We start from the raw sequence: 16,120 nt of genomic DNA, 5'->3' as shown, positions 1-16,120 counted from the left end.
TACGTGATTATCAACACCGAGCTGTTAAGGGGGACTCCACCAAGGTGGGTCTTCTTTTCTATCGGGCTAAAAACAGAGGTGGGCAGCCCGTGGGTGAAACTTGGAAATCTGTCTCTCCAGCGCAAAGCCTCCCTTGGACTTGGCACGGGTGTAGGGAGCAAGACACGGGTCCGCAGATGGGATTCTGGGGTTGCCACGACTCACCTCGCCAACTTCTCCAGTCTCGCAGCGCCCCGGCGGCCCGCTCGGGGGCGCGGACGCGGGGGCCGGCGCCTCCGAACTCCCGGGCTGGCCCCGGGGAGGGCGCCCGGCCCGGGCCAGCGCGCGGGGACAGGCGCGGGGTGGCGCTGCGGGGCGGACGCGGGGCGCGCGGGCAGCGCTGGGGGCTCAGCGCGGCCAGCGCGCAGGGACAGCAGCGCCAGCAGCAGCGCGGCCAGCGCGAGCAAGAGCAGCGCCGCCGCCTTGCTGCGGAGCTTCATGGTGCGGCGCGGCGGCGGCGGCGGCCCCCAGGCGGCTCGGCCCCTCTGCGCATCGCGGCGGCGGCAGGATGAGTGCAGCAGCGCGCGGCGGTCGCCTCCTCCGCCCGCCCGCCGGGGACTGGGGTCGTGGCGGCCGGCGGGCGGCCGGCGGCGGCGGCGACGGCGAAGGAGGAGGAGAGAGAGGAGAGGAGGGGGAGGCGGTGAGAGCTGGGTTACAGGAGGAGCAGCCTGCGCCTACCGTACTGTGTGGAGTAGCCGCCCCTCCGCCCGCCCGCAGCCAGGCTCTCGGGCTTCTGGTAGCTCAGACTCAAAACCACTTCATTCATTCATTCATTCATTCATTCGTTCTTTCGTTCGTTTGCTTCCCCATTCACTCACCCACCCATGCCATCCACTGTTCCCGCTGATTCTCTCATACCATGATTCACTTATTTGTTGATGTATTCCATGTGTTTCCTCCTTATTTATTTTATCCATCTATCCACACATTTGTGCACTTATCCACACATCCTTTCAGGCAGGAACATCTCTGTCCTATTTGCCCAGTGCAGGGATCTGCGGGTGGTGGTGCCCAATAAATATCTGTTGAATAAACCCCTATTGCCGCCTCTGTCTTGCCACCTCCATTTTTCCTGGAGGAGGACATATTCAACAAGGACACATGCAATAAGGCAAAGCGAGTAAAAGTAACACGTGATTAGTAGTTGGGGTTTCAGACTCCAAACACCAAAGTAGAACTTGGGACAGCTAGACTGGACCGAAACGATCCCTGTAGTCTGAAGAAATTAGAGAATGAATTTCAAAGTTTGGATGTGAAATCTGACACTGTGCTTAACTGGCTTGGTGATCCTGAGGAAGCTGCATAACTTTCTTAAGCCTTAACTTCCTTACATGCAAAATGGGAATGACAATACTGCTCACTACAGAGGCGTTTTGTGAGCATTAAATTAAATAATGCCTTCAAAGAAACTAGCACAGTGCCTGGCTCACAGTCGGTGCCCAATAAAAGTTCTGTAATGATTAGTTCAATAAAACATAGCTTATAATATACACATAAACACACATTTTATTTTCTTTCTGGCACAGATTTGAGATAGAGTAATAATTTCACAACACAATGTAAGAATGGCTTCTTTGGAGACTTTAACAGCTGCAATCGCCAGATGAAGGTCGTAATTTCCAGACGATTCTTCCAGGGGATCCCCAGTTACAAATCTGAAACATTAGGACACATCCTCTTATGACTCACGGTGAACTGACAGCCAGGACTCCATTAACTCTCTTTTCAGCACACCACAGAACAAAGAACACTAGTTAAGTTATAACAACGTCCCTGAGTTTTTCAGTTTTTTTTTTTTTTGGTTTTTTTTTTTTGATCACTCTGTAGCCCAGGCAGGAGTGCAATGGTGCAATCTCAACTCACCGCAGCCTCCGCCTCCCGGGTTCAAGCCATTCTCCTGCCTCAGCCTCCCAAGTAGCTGGGATTACAGGCTGCGCCACCACACCCGGCTGATTTTTGTATATTTAGTAGAGACGGGGTTTCACCACGTTGGCCAGGCTGGTCTTGAACACCTGACCTCAAGTGATCCGCCCGTCTCGTTCTTCCAAAGTGCTGGGATTACAGGCATGAGCCACCGCGCCCAGCCTGTCCCTGAGTTTCTACAAGATTCCATGTTGCTTTATAAATAATCTAAGATTTAGTTATATTCTGAATTATTCTCATGTTAGCATTTTATATTAATTCCTTGAGAACCCATTGTATTTAAAGTTCTAGGGATGAGAATATTTAGTAATTTGGAAGCTCTTGCCAAGCAGACATCTAGGAAATGGCAGGGTGCAAGTTCAGTGTGGGGGACATGTTGTAGGTGAGTAAGCGCAAAGAATCCATTAGTTCTCAAAGATGAGGGAGAAGGTTCCATCCTACTAGGAAGCATCTGGAATTGTGGGAAGGCTGACAGGTTCTACTAGCATATGCAAAACCTCCTGCAATGCTCAGGACATGCCAACAACGAAAACTATCCTGGACCAATGTGGGACCCTGTTGAGAAACACTAGGCCAGGCTAAGGCATGATGTTTAGATCTTTCAGGTTTAGAAATGGCCACCACTCTGTTGACATGTGGCCCAGAGAAGCAGGCATTCCCAACTCTGTCTTGCCCCCTCCCTTCTACCTCTAGGAGGACAGATGCAACAAGGATAAACAAAGGCAAAGTGAGTCAAAGTAACACTTGATTAGTAGCCAGGGTTTTAGCCTCAAACACCAAAGAATAATGGACCAAAGAGAGGACTCAGTTTTCTTGAACCTCACTGAAGCCAAAAAAAAAGCCTGATCTGCCTCCTTGCACTGAGTCCAAACTCAACTTTTGGATTTGTTTGGATTGCTCTGATTGGTGGAAAACTACATCCTGTAATTTTTTTTTTCCTTGGATGTGGTCAAATCTCATTTTAGTTGCAAAAGACTTCATTTACAGCACATTCAATAATGAACCAACAGGAGAGTTGCTGACTTTGGAACATATGAATATATAAAAATCCCTCGCAATTCAGGTAGTCAAGATAATAAGCACATACAAGGAAAGCAAACCTAATTTTTCTGAAAACTTTTACATTTTAAAAGATGACTACGCATACTTGGAAGTTCAAAGCAGTAGGATGTCCCTTGCAGGGAAAGAAGGAGGAAAACCCTTTTCCGTGTTGTTAGGCAAATGTATATCAAATATATCCCAATTCCACTTGATAAAGTCAGTTGGATGACCTCCTTGAACTAGGCTAGGGCAGAACACTTAAGAGGGCCTTGGGTGGGGATGTGAATCCAGGAGAAGAGGAACACCAGATCCCATGCAGTGCCAAACACATCTGTTCCACCCTCTAACACAGATGAGGCACGTCGCCCATGTCCCTGGACACCAGATGCACAAGAACAGTCATCAGATGGTTACTGCTCCCATGGCCTGATGTTTTCTAATGGTCTTAATTCAGGCCATGGAGAAAATCCTTTATCACCAAGCGCAAACTGTCATTGAACTTAAGTCATAAAGGGTGTTATTGGGGGAAATTCTTGTAACACATACATAAGGACTTCTATTTAACTAATTAGAATAATGATTACCTAATTTACATTCCTGTTTTCATAAGGTTTTGTTTTCTGCACTGGAATGGCTTAAGAAAAATTTGTCTATTTTTGATTTTATTTTACACTTTCAAAAGAGAGGGAACAGAGAGAAAAAATGTGACTAACTGCCCAACTTTGGGTCCCAGCAGGTACAAAAGTGGACTTCTCTGACTCTAGGTCCATCAGATTTGGGGGAAGTTTCAGTGCCTAGGGAAGGTTAGTGAAGCCCGTTACGCCCCCAATCCTACAGAAAGAATTCTATAGCTAATCTATCACAGTGTTCTAGCAAAGCATACGTTAAAAACTACAGGCTTCAACCTAAAATCTAAACTTTTAAAAGTAGCATTTCAGCAACAAACAAGCTCAGAGAGCTCATCGCAGAAGTGAAATAACAGAATTATTGCTCAGATGTCCAAAAAGTCAAGCTGCTGCCCTCAGCTCTGCCCACTTGAAGGCTTAGGCAGACATGGAAGGTGGTGGTGGCTCCTTGGCAGCACCATTCACAGTGGTATCATCATACGGGGTAGTGTCATTGCTGGTAATGTAAATCAGGACATCAGAGGAGTTCCTGGCATTGATAGCAGTTCCAAAACAGCTAATCAAGTAACCCTTAAAAGTCAAGATAATGCTAATAAACAGAATAATAATAAGGACCAAACAGGTAGGATTCACTGACATGACATCATCTCTGTAGGGAAAAATCGGAGGCAGTTGTCGTATGTATTCCTGAATGGAGTTTGGATAAACAAGCACAGTGATTGCAACCAAGGTATTCAGGGCAAAATTAAAGATCTGGTAACAGAAGAATGGGAGGATCTAGGCTGCGTGTTGCTTGTATGCTCTGTAAGTAGCCAATAGCACATATCAGGATCATGAGAAGAGAAATCGCTATGGCAATGCACATGTAGTTCCACATGGCTGGGGAGGCCTCAGAATCATGGCAGAGGGTGAAAGGCACTTCTTACCTGGCGGTGACAAGACAGAATGAGCTACATCCTCTAATGTTATAGAAAAGGCTTCTAGACTCCCTTACCCATGGCTTACCCAATGTCTCACTTAGATGTCTGATACAAAAAAAATGCTTAATTTTAATGCTTTATAAATCATCTAAAATTCAATTATATTCTAAATCATTGCCATATTAGCATTTTATTTTAATTTGTTGAGAATCCACTGTAATAAAAGTTCTGGATGTGGTAATATTTAATAATTTGGAAGCTCTGAAATCTATTTTTTCTCCTAGAATCTTGACACCTCTAGTTACCTAGTTGCTCAGGCCAGAAATTAGGTGGAAACCATCCTCTTTCCCTCACCTCTTATATTACTGATCTATTGTTGCAAAAAAAATGACCCCAACATTTAGTGGCTTAAGATAATATGCATAATCTCATAGTTTCTGTCAGTCAGGAATCTAGGGATAGCTTAGCTGAGCCCTCTGCTTCACAGTCTCTCACAAGGCTATAATCAGTTGTTGGCCGAGGTCTGTGGTCTCATCTGAAGGCTCAGCTGGGGAAAGATCTGCTCCTGGTTTCACTCACATGATTGTTGGAAGGATCCAGTTTCTTTCTTTTTTTTTTTTGAAGTTCAGCTTATCAGTCTTTTCTCTCAGCGTTAGTAGGTTTGGTGTTTTGTCTAAGAAATCTTTGCCTACCTCTTGGTCTCAAGAAATTCTTTTATCTTCTATTACAATAGAGCTGTCTGGGCTGGGCCTGGTGGTTCACACCCGTAATCCTAGTACTTTGGGACAGGAGGTGGGAGAATCACTTGAGGCCAGAAGTTCAAGACTAGCCTGGGCAACAAAATGAGACCCTATGTCTACAAAAATCAAAATAATAAATAAAAGATAGAAGTTTCTGTGATAATGGTAATGTTCAATATCTTTCCCATCCAATATGGTAGTCCAACAACCCCATGTGGCTGTGGAGCACTTGAAATGTGGCTGGTACAACTAAGGAAATGATTTTTAATTTTATTTAATTTAAATAGTAACATGGGGCTAATGGCTGCCATGTTGGAAAGCATAGTTCTAGACTCTATATTATTTGATTTTTCACAGGTAGATCTACAACCGATTGTGGATTATTTTTATGTGTAACGTATAAAGGCAGAGGACAGGATTTATGTTTTTCTATGGATATTTAATTAACCCATTTGTTAAAAAGATCATCTTTCTCTCAGTGAATATTATTAGTATTTGTTGTAAATCAGCTGACCATTTATACCATTGTAGAATATTATACAGCTTTTAAAAAATAATAAATTAGAAGGCAGAAAAATATGAGCTCACGTTCTGTAGTAAAATTTCTTAGGGTCAAATATTAGCTCCATTCCTTACTAGCTGCACACTTCTGGGCAAGTTACTTTCTCTTCCTAAGCTTCATGTCCTCATGTATCCAATGAGGATAATAATAGCATTTATATATTTCTTGTGAGAATTAAGTGCAGCAATTCTATGTGAAATTAATGGTTACCATAAAGCATTCATTGTCAACTACTAGTTGTTAGCTATTCATCCTAACTTGGCCCAATCTGGAGCTCTATCCAGCAAACATTGATCTAATAAAGCAGCGATTAAGGAGTAATATATATTTATTGATATTATAAAATATTTATTATATCTGTGTATATATATATATATACATATATTCCTATTTTGAAGTTACATCACAAATGCACTAATAGTAGTAGTCATTATTAACATTCATTATGTCTTACTAAATGCTAGTTCCATTCTAAGAACTTTACATGTGTTAACTCATATAATCTAAGGGGTAGATGCTATTATGTCATTTATTGATAAGGAGATTAACACACAGAAGAGTTAGCTAATTTGCTCAGCTAAAAAGAAAAAGCAGATATGACTTCTGGTTTCCAGTCTGTCATGTAAGGAGTTTGTACCTCATTATTCTGTCCTAACAACAAGGGAAAAGTTGCACGAACTGAAATTTAACAATTATTTTTAGGTCCATCAGAGAAGTAACGTCACAGGGCAAACCATTGTCCCAGAATTTGAAAAGCCAGGGAAATATAGAGAATTAAGTGCAACTTAACCCAAGCAGAAACCTCTGCAGGAACCAGTGCTGGGGTAGGAAAACCTAAACTATAATTCACAAATTGCTGAAGGCTTAGTGTGGAAAAGTCAGAAAGTTAAAAATCCTGGTGGTTGGTGGGGCTCAGTCTTACAGGACCCACACTTCTGTGAGTTTACCTCCAGGAGCTCTGCCAGGTTCTCACAGTGAACACTGGAGGAAAATCCCCTACTGCTCCGGCAAGGGGAGGAAAACGTAATCATTTTTAAATACATCAGGGCTTCTTCCTGCCCTCAAGAGAAACTATTTTTTATCAACCTATTGGGGTTTATCGGAGCTTAAGTGAACTGGGGAAGGGAAATACCCAACTTCAGCTCCCTTTAACCATCCTGTCCCACCTGCGTAGAGGGGGACTGGAAGCACTTGTCAAGTTTCTAGCCAAGGGGCATAGGCTCATTAAAATCAGCGACCTAATCATAGGACTATAGAATGCTTCCCCTCCCGACACCTTACCACCATATCACTAAAAGCCTATTTACCATAGTTTATTTTCTCTATTACATTGTATACAGCATGTAACAAAAAATTGCATGGCATACTAGAAGACTAAAAATACAGTTTGAAGAGACAATGCAAACACTAGAACTAGACTCAGATATGCCACAGATGTTGGAATTATCAGACTGGAAATTTATTTATTTAATTTTTTTGGTAGATAGATTTTACTTTTTTTTTATTTCAATAGGTTTTTGAGGAACTGGTGGTGTTTGGTTACATGAATAAATTCTTTAGTGGTAATTTCTGAGCTTTTGGTGCACCCATCACCTGAGCAGTGTACACTGTACCCAATGTGTAGTTTTTGTTTGTTTGTTTGTTTTGAGACGGAGTCTTGCTCTGTCGCCCAGGCTGGAGTGCAGTGGCACAATCTCGGCTCACTGCAAGCTCCGCCTCCCGGGTTCACCCCATTCTCCTGCCTTAGCCTCCCCAGTAGCTGAGACTACAGGCACCCGCCACCATGCCTGGCTAATTTTTTGTATTTTTAGTAGAGACGGGGTTTCACCGTGTTAGCCAGGATGGTCTCGATCTCCTGACTTCGTGATCCGCCCACCTCGGCCTCCCAAAGTGCTGGGATTACAGTTGTGAGCCACTGCGCCTGGCCCCCAATGTGTAGTTTTTATTCCTTGCCACTCCCCACCCTTTCCCCCATGTCCCCAAAGTCCAATGTATCATTCTTATGCCTTTGCGACCTCATAGCTTAGCTCCCACATATGAGTGAGAACATACAATGTTTGGTTTTCCATTCCTGAGTTACTTCACTTAGAATAATAGTCTCCGATTCCAACCATGTTGCAGAGAATGCCATTATTTCATTCCTTTTTATGACTGAGTAGTGTTCCATGGTATACATGTTCATTGGTCAATGGGCATTTGGGCTGGTTCCATATTTTTGTAATTGCAATTTTGCTGCCTAAACATGCAAGTGCAAATATCTTTTTCGTACAATGACTTCTTTTCCTCTGGTAGATACCTAGCAGTGGGATTGCTAGATCAAACAGTAGAACTACTCTTATTTCTTTAAGAAATCTCCACACTGTTTTCCATAGTGGTTGTACTAGTTTATATTCCCACCAACAGCGTAAAAGTGTTCCCTTTTCACCACATCCACGCCAACATCTATTATTTTTTGATTTTGTTTTATTACGGCCATTCTTGTAGGAGTGAAGTGGTATCGTATTGTGGTTTTGATTTGCATTTCCCTGATAATTAGTGATGTTGAGCATTTTTCCATATGCTTGTTGGCCATTTGTATATCTTCTTTTGAGAACTGATCAGACTGGAAATTTAAAACAACTATGATTTATAATCTAAGGGCTTTGTCTTAGTCCACTTAGTGTTGCTATAAAATGATGCCTGAAACTGGATAATTTATTTTTTATTTTTATTTTTTTGAGATGGAGTCTCGCTCTGTTGCCCAGGCTGGAGTACAGTGGCAAGATCTCGGCTCACTGCAACCTCCACCTCCTGGGTTGAAGCGATTCTTCTGCCTCAGCCTCCCAAGTAGCTGGGATTACAGGTACCTGCCACCATGCCCAGCTAAGTTTTGTATTTTTTAGTAGAGACAGCGTTTCACCATGTTGGCCAGGCTGGTCTCGAACTCCTGACCTCAAGTGATTCACCCATCTTGGCCTCCCAAAGTGCTGGGATTACAGGTGTGAGCCACCATGCCTTGCCTATTTTTTTTAAAAAGAGGTTTATTTGGCTCACAGTTCTGCAGGCTATAGAAGAAGCATGGCATCAGCATCTGCTTCTGGTGAGGGCATCAAGCTCCTTCCACTCATGGTGAAAGGTTAAGGGGAGCCAGCCATGTGCAGAGATCACATGGCCAGAGAAGAAGCAATAGAGCAAAAGGGAGGAACCAGGCTGAAAAAGAAATGGAACAGAATATCCAAGAAGTGTGGGGTAACTACAAAGGTATATGTAATTTATGTGTAATGAGAATACCAGAAGGAGAAGAAAGAAACAGAAGAAATATTTGAAGCAATAATGACTCAGAATTTCTTCAAGTTAATGTCAGACATTGTCTTAGTTTATTTTGTGTTGATATAACAGACTGGATAATTTATTTAAAAAAGAGATTTACTTAGCTCAATTTTTTTTTTTTTGAGACAGAATCTCACATTGTTGCCCAGGCTGGAGTGCAGGCACGATCCTGGCTCACTGCAACCTCTACCTGCTCGGTTAAAGTGATTCTTGTGCCTCAGTCTCCTGAGGAGCATAATTCCATGCCTGGATAATTTTTGTATTTTTAATAGAGACTGGGTTTCACCATCTTGCCTAGGCTGGACTCGAACTCTGACTTTAAGTGAGCCATCCGCCTCAGCCTCCCAAAGTGCTGGGATTACAGGCGTGAGCCACTGTGCTCAGCCTACTTAGCTTAATGTTCTGTAAGCTAGGAAGTTAAGGGTGTGTGGCTTCTGGCAAAGGCTTTTGCACTGTGTCATAACATGGCGGAGAAAGTAAAAGGGGAAGTAGACACATCCAGAGAGAAAACCCAAGGGGCATTCTGGCTTTATAATAAACCACTTTTGAGGGAACAAATCCATTTTCTCAAAAATGAATTTAGTCTCGCCAGAGTGAGCACTCACTTACACCCACAAGAACAGCACGAAGCAATTCATGAGGGATCTGCCACCTTGACCCAAACACCTCCCAGTAGGTCCCATCTCCCCACACCACCACATTGAAGATTAAATTTCAACACGAGTTTTGGCACGGACAAACAAACCATATTCAAACCATAGCAGATCCTAAGCCACAGATCCAAGAAGCTCAGAAAACTAAGCAATGTAAGTGTGAAAGAGAAAAAGAAAGAAAGAGACTATACCTAGGCATATCATATTTAAACTGCATAAAATCAAAGGTAAAGAAAAAAATCTTGAAAGAAGTCAGAAAATAAAATCTTAACTGTAAAGGAGTAAAGATGAGAATTACATCTGACTTCTCCTCAGAAATCATGCAAGCGAGAACCGAGTAAGGAAATACATGAAGTGTTGAAGAAAAAAAAAACACGAGTCTAGAACTCTGTATCCTGATAAATTATCCTTCAAAAGTGAAGGAGAAATAAAGAATTTCTTAGACAAACAAAAATTGAGGGAATTTGTTGCCAGTATAATTGCTTTGCAGGAATCGTGAAAAGAAATTCTTCAGAGAGAAGGAAAATGATGTAGGTCCAAACCTCGGATCTACATAAAGAAAGGAAGAGCTTAAGAGAATGAATAAGTGAAGATAAAATACAACACATATTTTAAAAATTCTTAATTGATATAACAAAAGGTTTGTTCAAAATAATAACAATGTATTTGATGATTAAAGCTTATGTATAAGTGTAAGGAATGACAGTAATAACACAAGGGATGGGAGGGAAGTATTAGGAATATTTTGTTATTATAAGACATTTGCGGAGCAGGTGCGCGGTCAGCTTCTGGTGGGGGTGATGAGTGGTGGCCAAAGCAGGGGGACAGCAAGGGACACTCAGGCAGAGACCATGGCAGATGGCCACTTGGAGCCGGCTGACAGGCGCATCTTCAAAATGGAAGTGGACTACAACGCCACGGTAGATCAGTGCCTACCCTAGTGTGAGAAGCTGGCCAAGGAAGGAAGACTTCGAGAAGTCATGGAAACCCTTCTCTCTTTGGAAAAACAGACTCGTACTGCTTCTGATATGGGGTCAACATCCCAAATCTTAGTTGCAGTAGTGAAGATGTGCTATGAGGCTAAAGAATGGGATTTACTTAATGAAAATATTACACTTTTGTCCAAAAGGCGGAGTCAGTTAATACAAGCTGTTGCCAAAATGGTTCAATAGTACTGTATTTATGTTGAGGAAATCACAGACCTTCCTATCAAACTTCAATTAACTGATACTCTATGAATGGTTACCGAAGGCAAGATTTATGTTGAAATTGAGTGTGCTCGACTGACTAAAACATTAGCAACTATAAAAGAACAAAATGGTGATGTGAAAGAGGCAGCCTCCGTTTATAGGAGCTACAGGTGGAAACCTATGGATCAATGTAAAAGAAAGAGCAAGTGGAATTTATTTTGGAGCAAATGAGGCTCTGCCTAGCTGTAAAGGATTATATTCTAACATAAATCATCAGTAAGAAAATTAACACCAAGTTTTTCCAGGAAGAACACACAGCGAAATTAAAGTTGAAGTACGATAATTTAATGACTCAGCTGGATGAACATGAGGGATCCTATTTGTTTATTTGTAAGCACTACAGAGCAATATATAATACTCCCTGCATACAGGCAGAAAGTGAAAAATGGCAGCAGGCTATGAAGAGTGTTGTACCCTATGTTACCCTGGCTCCTTTTGACAATGAACAGTCAGATTTGGTTCACCGAATAAGTGGTGACAAGAAGTTAGAAGAAATTCCCAAATACAAGGATCTTCTAAAACTTTTTACCACAATGGAGTTGATGCGTTGGTCCACACTTGTGGAGGACTATGGAATGGAATTAAGAAAAGGTTCCGTTGGCAGTCCTGCAACTGATGCTTTTGGTTCTACAGAGGAAGGCGAAAAAAGGTGGAAAGATTTGAATAACAGAGTTGTTGAACATAATATTAGAATAATGGCCAAGTATTATACTCGGATGACAACGAAAAGGATGGTACAGCTTCTGGATCTATCTGTTGATGAGTCCGAAGCCTTTCTCTCAAATCTAGTAGTTAACAAGACCATATTTGCTAAAGTAGACAGATTAGCAGGAATTAACAACTTCCAGAGACCCAAGGATCCAAATAATTTATGAAATGGCTGGTCTCAGAAACTGAACTCATTAATGTCTCTGGTTAACAAAACTACCATCTCATAGCTAAAGAGGAGATGATACATAATCTACAATAAGGGTCTTAATGCTTTTAAAAAAGAGTCAAAATTCGAAGTCATTTTTTGTTTAAAAAAAACTGTTTAAAAAAAAGACATTTGCATTACCAGCGAAATGATACAGTGTTACTTGAAAATGGGCTGGATGTAGTGGCTCACATGTGTTAATTCCTGAACATTAGGAGGCTGAGGTGGGAGGCTGTAATCCTAGCACTTTGGGAGGCTGAGACAGGAGAATCACTTGAGCCCAGGAGTTTGAGACCAGACTGAGCAACATAGGAAGGCTGTATCTCTAAAAAAATAAAAATAAATTAGCTGGATGTGGTGGCTTGTGCCTGTGGTCTCTCAGCTACTTGGGAGGCTCAGGTGAGAGGACTGCTTGAGTCCGGAAGGTCAAGGCTGCAGTGGACTATGATTGCACCACTTTACTCCAGCCAGGGCAAGAAGCAAGACCCTGTCTCTAAATGAATAAATGAATGAATGAATGAATAAATAAATAAATAAATAAATAAATAACTCAGTCTGTGATATTCTGTTGTAGCAGCACAAAATGAACTAAACAGTGGAGAATATAGTATATGGAAAAATATATGTGCATGAGTGGGGGCAAAGAGCATATGAAAACTCTCCTTTCTACTCAATTTTGATGTGAACCTAAAACTGCTCTATTAAAAACTCAATTTTTATTTTTGGTTTTTCACTCAGGTATTCTGGCTCCACTGTCTATGGTTTTGCTTTTTTGTTTTGTTTTGTTTTGTTTTATTTTTTTGTTTTTTTGAGGCAGTCTCACCTCACTTTGTTGCCCAGGCTGGAGTAGTGCAGTGGTGTGATCTTAGCTTACTGCAGGCTCCATCGCCCAGGCTCAAGCAATCCTTGCACCTAGGCCTCCAGGGTAGCTGGGACCACAGGTGTGCACTACCAAGCCCGGTTAATTTTTGTATTTTTTGTAGAGACAGGGTTTTGCCATGTTGGCCACGCTGGTCTCAAACTCCTAAACTCAAGTGATCTGCCTGCCTCGGCCTCCCAAAGTGCTGGAATTGCCGGCATGCATCACTGTGTCTGGCCTCTAGGTATCTATGCCTGGCCGCTAGGTGTCTATGTTCTTTTTGCTTTTTTTTTTTTTTTCTTTTGAGATAGTCTCGCTCTGTCACCAGGCTAGAGTGCAGTATTGCGCACTGCAACCTCTGCCTCCCGGGTTCAAGCGATTGTCCTGCCTCAGCCTCCCGAGTAGCTGGGACTACAGGCACGCACCACCACGCCCGGCTAATTTTTGTATTTTTAGAAGAGACAGGGTTTCCACCATGCTGGTCAGGTTGGTCTCAATCTCTTGACATTGTGATCCGCCCGCCTCGGACTCCCACGTGTCTATGTTCTTAAACATACTTCCCAGGGGGTGTGTGTGTGTGTGTGTGTGTGTGTGTTTGTTTGCTTGAGCAAAGAGAAGGCTGTAAACTGACATATATGAGGTAGTAGTCAATGAATAACTTGGGTGGGAAAGATATTTTGGGCTATGTCTATATTAGTTAGAATGTTTTCAACTGCACGGAAGAGAATACTTGAGTAACAATGGCTTAAACTAGGGCTTTCTAACTTTATGGTGTGGATGAATTATCTGAGGATCTTATAAAATTGCAGGTATGAATGTAGTATATCTGGGCATAACCTGATATTCTGCACTTCTGACAAGCTGTAGTAACCTGTTAGATCCTGCTGCTGCTGCTGGTCCAACACTTTAATTAGCAGGATTTGAATAATGAAGACATTTTTATGTTATACAGTAAGAAGCCCAGAGCAGATGGAGGACAGGGGTGAAAGGAAATCTCTTCAGTGTATACCTTCTTTGTACATCATTGTGTACATTTCTGCTGGGTATACACCTACGAGGGAAATCACTGTGTGTCCAAGTAGGCGTATATTTAGCTTTTGTGGATGCTGTGCAACATTTTCCCCAAGTGATTGCATCAACTTACCTACCCATCAGCAGGGTATAAGAGTTGTGGTTAATGCACATCTTTTTCATTACTTAGTATCATTAGGCTTTTTTTTTTTTTTTTAACCATTCTGGTGGGTATGTAGTAGTATTTCATTATGGGTTTAATTTGCACTTCCCCAATGACTAATGAAGTTAAACATCTTTTCATTTATTTATTGGCCAATTAGACGTCTTTTTTCTTAATTATTATTTTTTCAGATGCAGTCTTGCTCTGTCGCCCAAGCTGGAGTGCAATGGTGTGATCTTGGCTCACTGCAACCTCCGCCTCCCAAGTTCAAGTGATTCTCCTGCCTCAGCCTCCCTAGTAGCTGGGATTACCGGTGTGTGCCACCATGCCCAGCTAATTTTTTTGTACTTTTAGTAGAGACGGGGTTTCACCATGTTGATCAGGCTGGTCATGAACTCCTGAACTCAGGTTAGCCACCCACCTCAGCCTCTCAAAGTGCTGGGATTACAGACGTGAGCCACCGTGTGCGGCCTAGACATCTTATTTTATGATGTATTTGCTCAAGTCTTTCGCCCATTTTTCTTTTGAGTTACTTCTCTTTTATTGATTTGTAGGACTATCCAGAATATATATAAATAACTCTTATCAGTAAATATAGTTTCATTTTAAAATTTAAATCTCTGATCCACTTGGAGTTCATCCTGATGGAGGTATGGGCCCAACTTAATTTTTTTTCAGGTGGTTACTCAGTTGTCTCAAACAAATACCATATAGTCTGTCTTTGCCACATCAATTTGAGATGCCACCTTTGTCATGTAATACACTCCCATGTGTATGTGGAATATTTTTGGGCTTTCAATCTTATTCTATTTGTCTGTTCCCAGATACAAATGCAATTTTATGTACTTAACATTTTTAATGTGTTTAAATGTTTAGTAGAATAAGTCTCATAGTTTTAAAGCTTTCCAGGCTATTTTATTTTTCCATCTGAACTCAAAACTAGTTTGTCTCATTCTAAAATTAAAAAAAAAAACTTTATTGGTACTGAGACAAATTTATAAATTAAATTAGGGAGAATTAAAATCTTCATGATGTTGAGTTTTTCTATTCAACATGATTACACACCTCTTATTTGTTCAAATTTTAGCTGGTGTCCTTCAATTGTGCATAAACTTCTTTTGATATGTATGACTGAGCTGGTGGGAAAATGAAGAAAATCTCTGAGGCAAAGACACTATAAGAAAATCAGAAACCAGTACGGTTATTCAGCATTAAAATCAAACTTTTCTTTGAACAGGAGACAGCTTAGATCCCAAGCAAGGTGTGAGGTTAGAGTTGGGATACTTAAAACAAAACGAGGTCCTTCATAGATTAGCATTTTGATTAAGAATCTAGAAAACACCTAGGGGGTGGTGGCTCACGCCTGTAATCCCAGCACTTTGGGAGGCTGAGGCTGGTGGATCACCTGAGGTCAGGAGTTTGAGACCAGCCTGACTAACATGGTGAAATCCCGTATCTACTAAAAATACAAAAATTACCCAGGCATAGTGGTGGGTGCCTGTAATCCCAGCTACTTGGGAGGCTGAGGCAGGAGAATTGCTTGAACCTGGGAGGTGGAGGTTGCAGTGAGCCGAGATTGCACCATTGCACTCCAGCCTGGGTGGCAGAGCGAGACTCCATCTCAAAAAAAAAAAAAACAACAACAAAAAAAACAAAAACTAGACTCTAGAAAACACTTCACAGAAGATGGGAGAAATATTGTTTGTGTCAACTGTGTTTCTCAAAGGATGGAAAAGGAAAAAAAATAATTTGAGAATTCTTAATAACTCACCTTCAAATGGGGCTGTCTTCTATGAGTTAAAAAAAAAAAAAAAATCCAGCCAGGTGCGGTGGCTCACACCTGTAATCCCAGCATTTTGGGAGGCCAAAGTGGGAGGATTGCTTGAGCCTAGGAGTTTAAGACCAGCCAGGGCAACACAGTGAGACCCCATCTCTACCAAAAATCTAAAAGTTAGCCAGGCATGGTGGCACGCACCTGTAGTCCCAGCTACTAAGGAGGCTAAAGTGGGGGGAATCTCTTGAGCCCAGGAGGTCAAAGCTTCAGTGAGCTGTGATTGCACCACTGCACTCCAGCCTGGGTGACAGAGTGAGACTTTGTCTCAAAACAA

General features: G+C 41.9%; 1 protein-coding gene, 1 long non-coding RNA gene and 1 pseudogene across 5 annotated transcripts in view; 1 reads left to right on the top strand and 2 right to left on the bottom strand.

Annotated features, from left to right (window-relative positions):
- Window positions 1–667, bottom strand: part of GXYLT2 (glucoside xylosyltransferase 2) — an 88,472-nt gene extending 87,805 nt beyond the window's left edge. Inside the window, exon 1 of one of the 4 annotated variants that reach the window (XM_516584.9) lies at window positions 205–667. In XM_516584.9, coding sequence (XP_516584.5) covers window positions 205–479 — 275 coding nt within the window. In that variant the 5' untranslated portion in view covers window positions 480–667. The remainder of the gene's footprint in view (window positions 1–204) is intronic. The other 3 variants (XM_054680796.2, XM_054680798.2, XM_054680799.2) reach the window with 3 other exon arrangements.
- An 860-nt stretch (window positions 668–1,527) lies between these two features.
- LOC129143509 (uncharacterized) overlaps window positions 1,528–16,120 on the bottom strand; it is a 38,472-nt gene continuing 23,879 nt past the window's right edge. The window contains exon 2 of the long non-coding RNA XR_008547014.2: window positions 1,528–1,694. This is a non-coding gene — a long non-coding RNA (uncharacterized LOC129143509). The remainder of the gene's footprint in view (window positions 1,695–16,120) is intronic.
- Window positions 10,650–12,033, top strand: LOC460508 (26S proteasome non-ATPase regulatory subunit 12-like; annotated as a pseudogene).

Source organism: Pan troglodytes, chromosome 2, assembly GCF_028858775.2.
Source record: "Pan troglodytes isolate AG18354 chromosome 2, NHGRI_mPanTro3-v2.0_pri, whole genome shotgun sequence".
NCBI classification, from domain to species: Eukaryota; Metazoa; Chordata; class Mammalia; order Primates; family Hominidae; genus Pan; species Pan troglodytes.
Note: the sequence above shows the minus strand (reverse complement) of the source record. Positions and strands in the feature narration are given on the sequence as shown.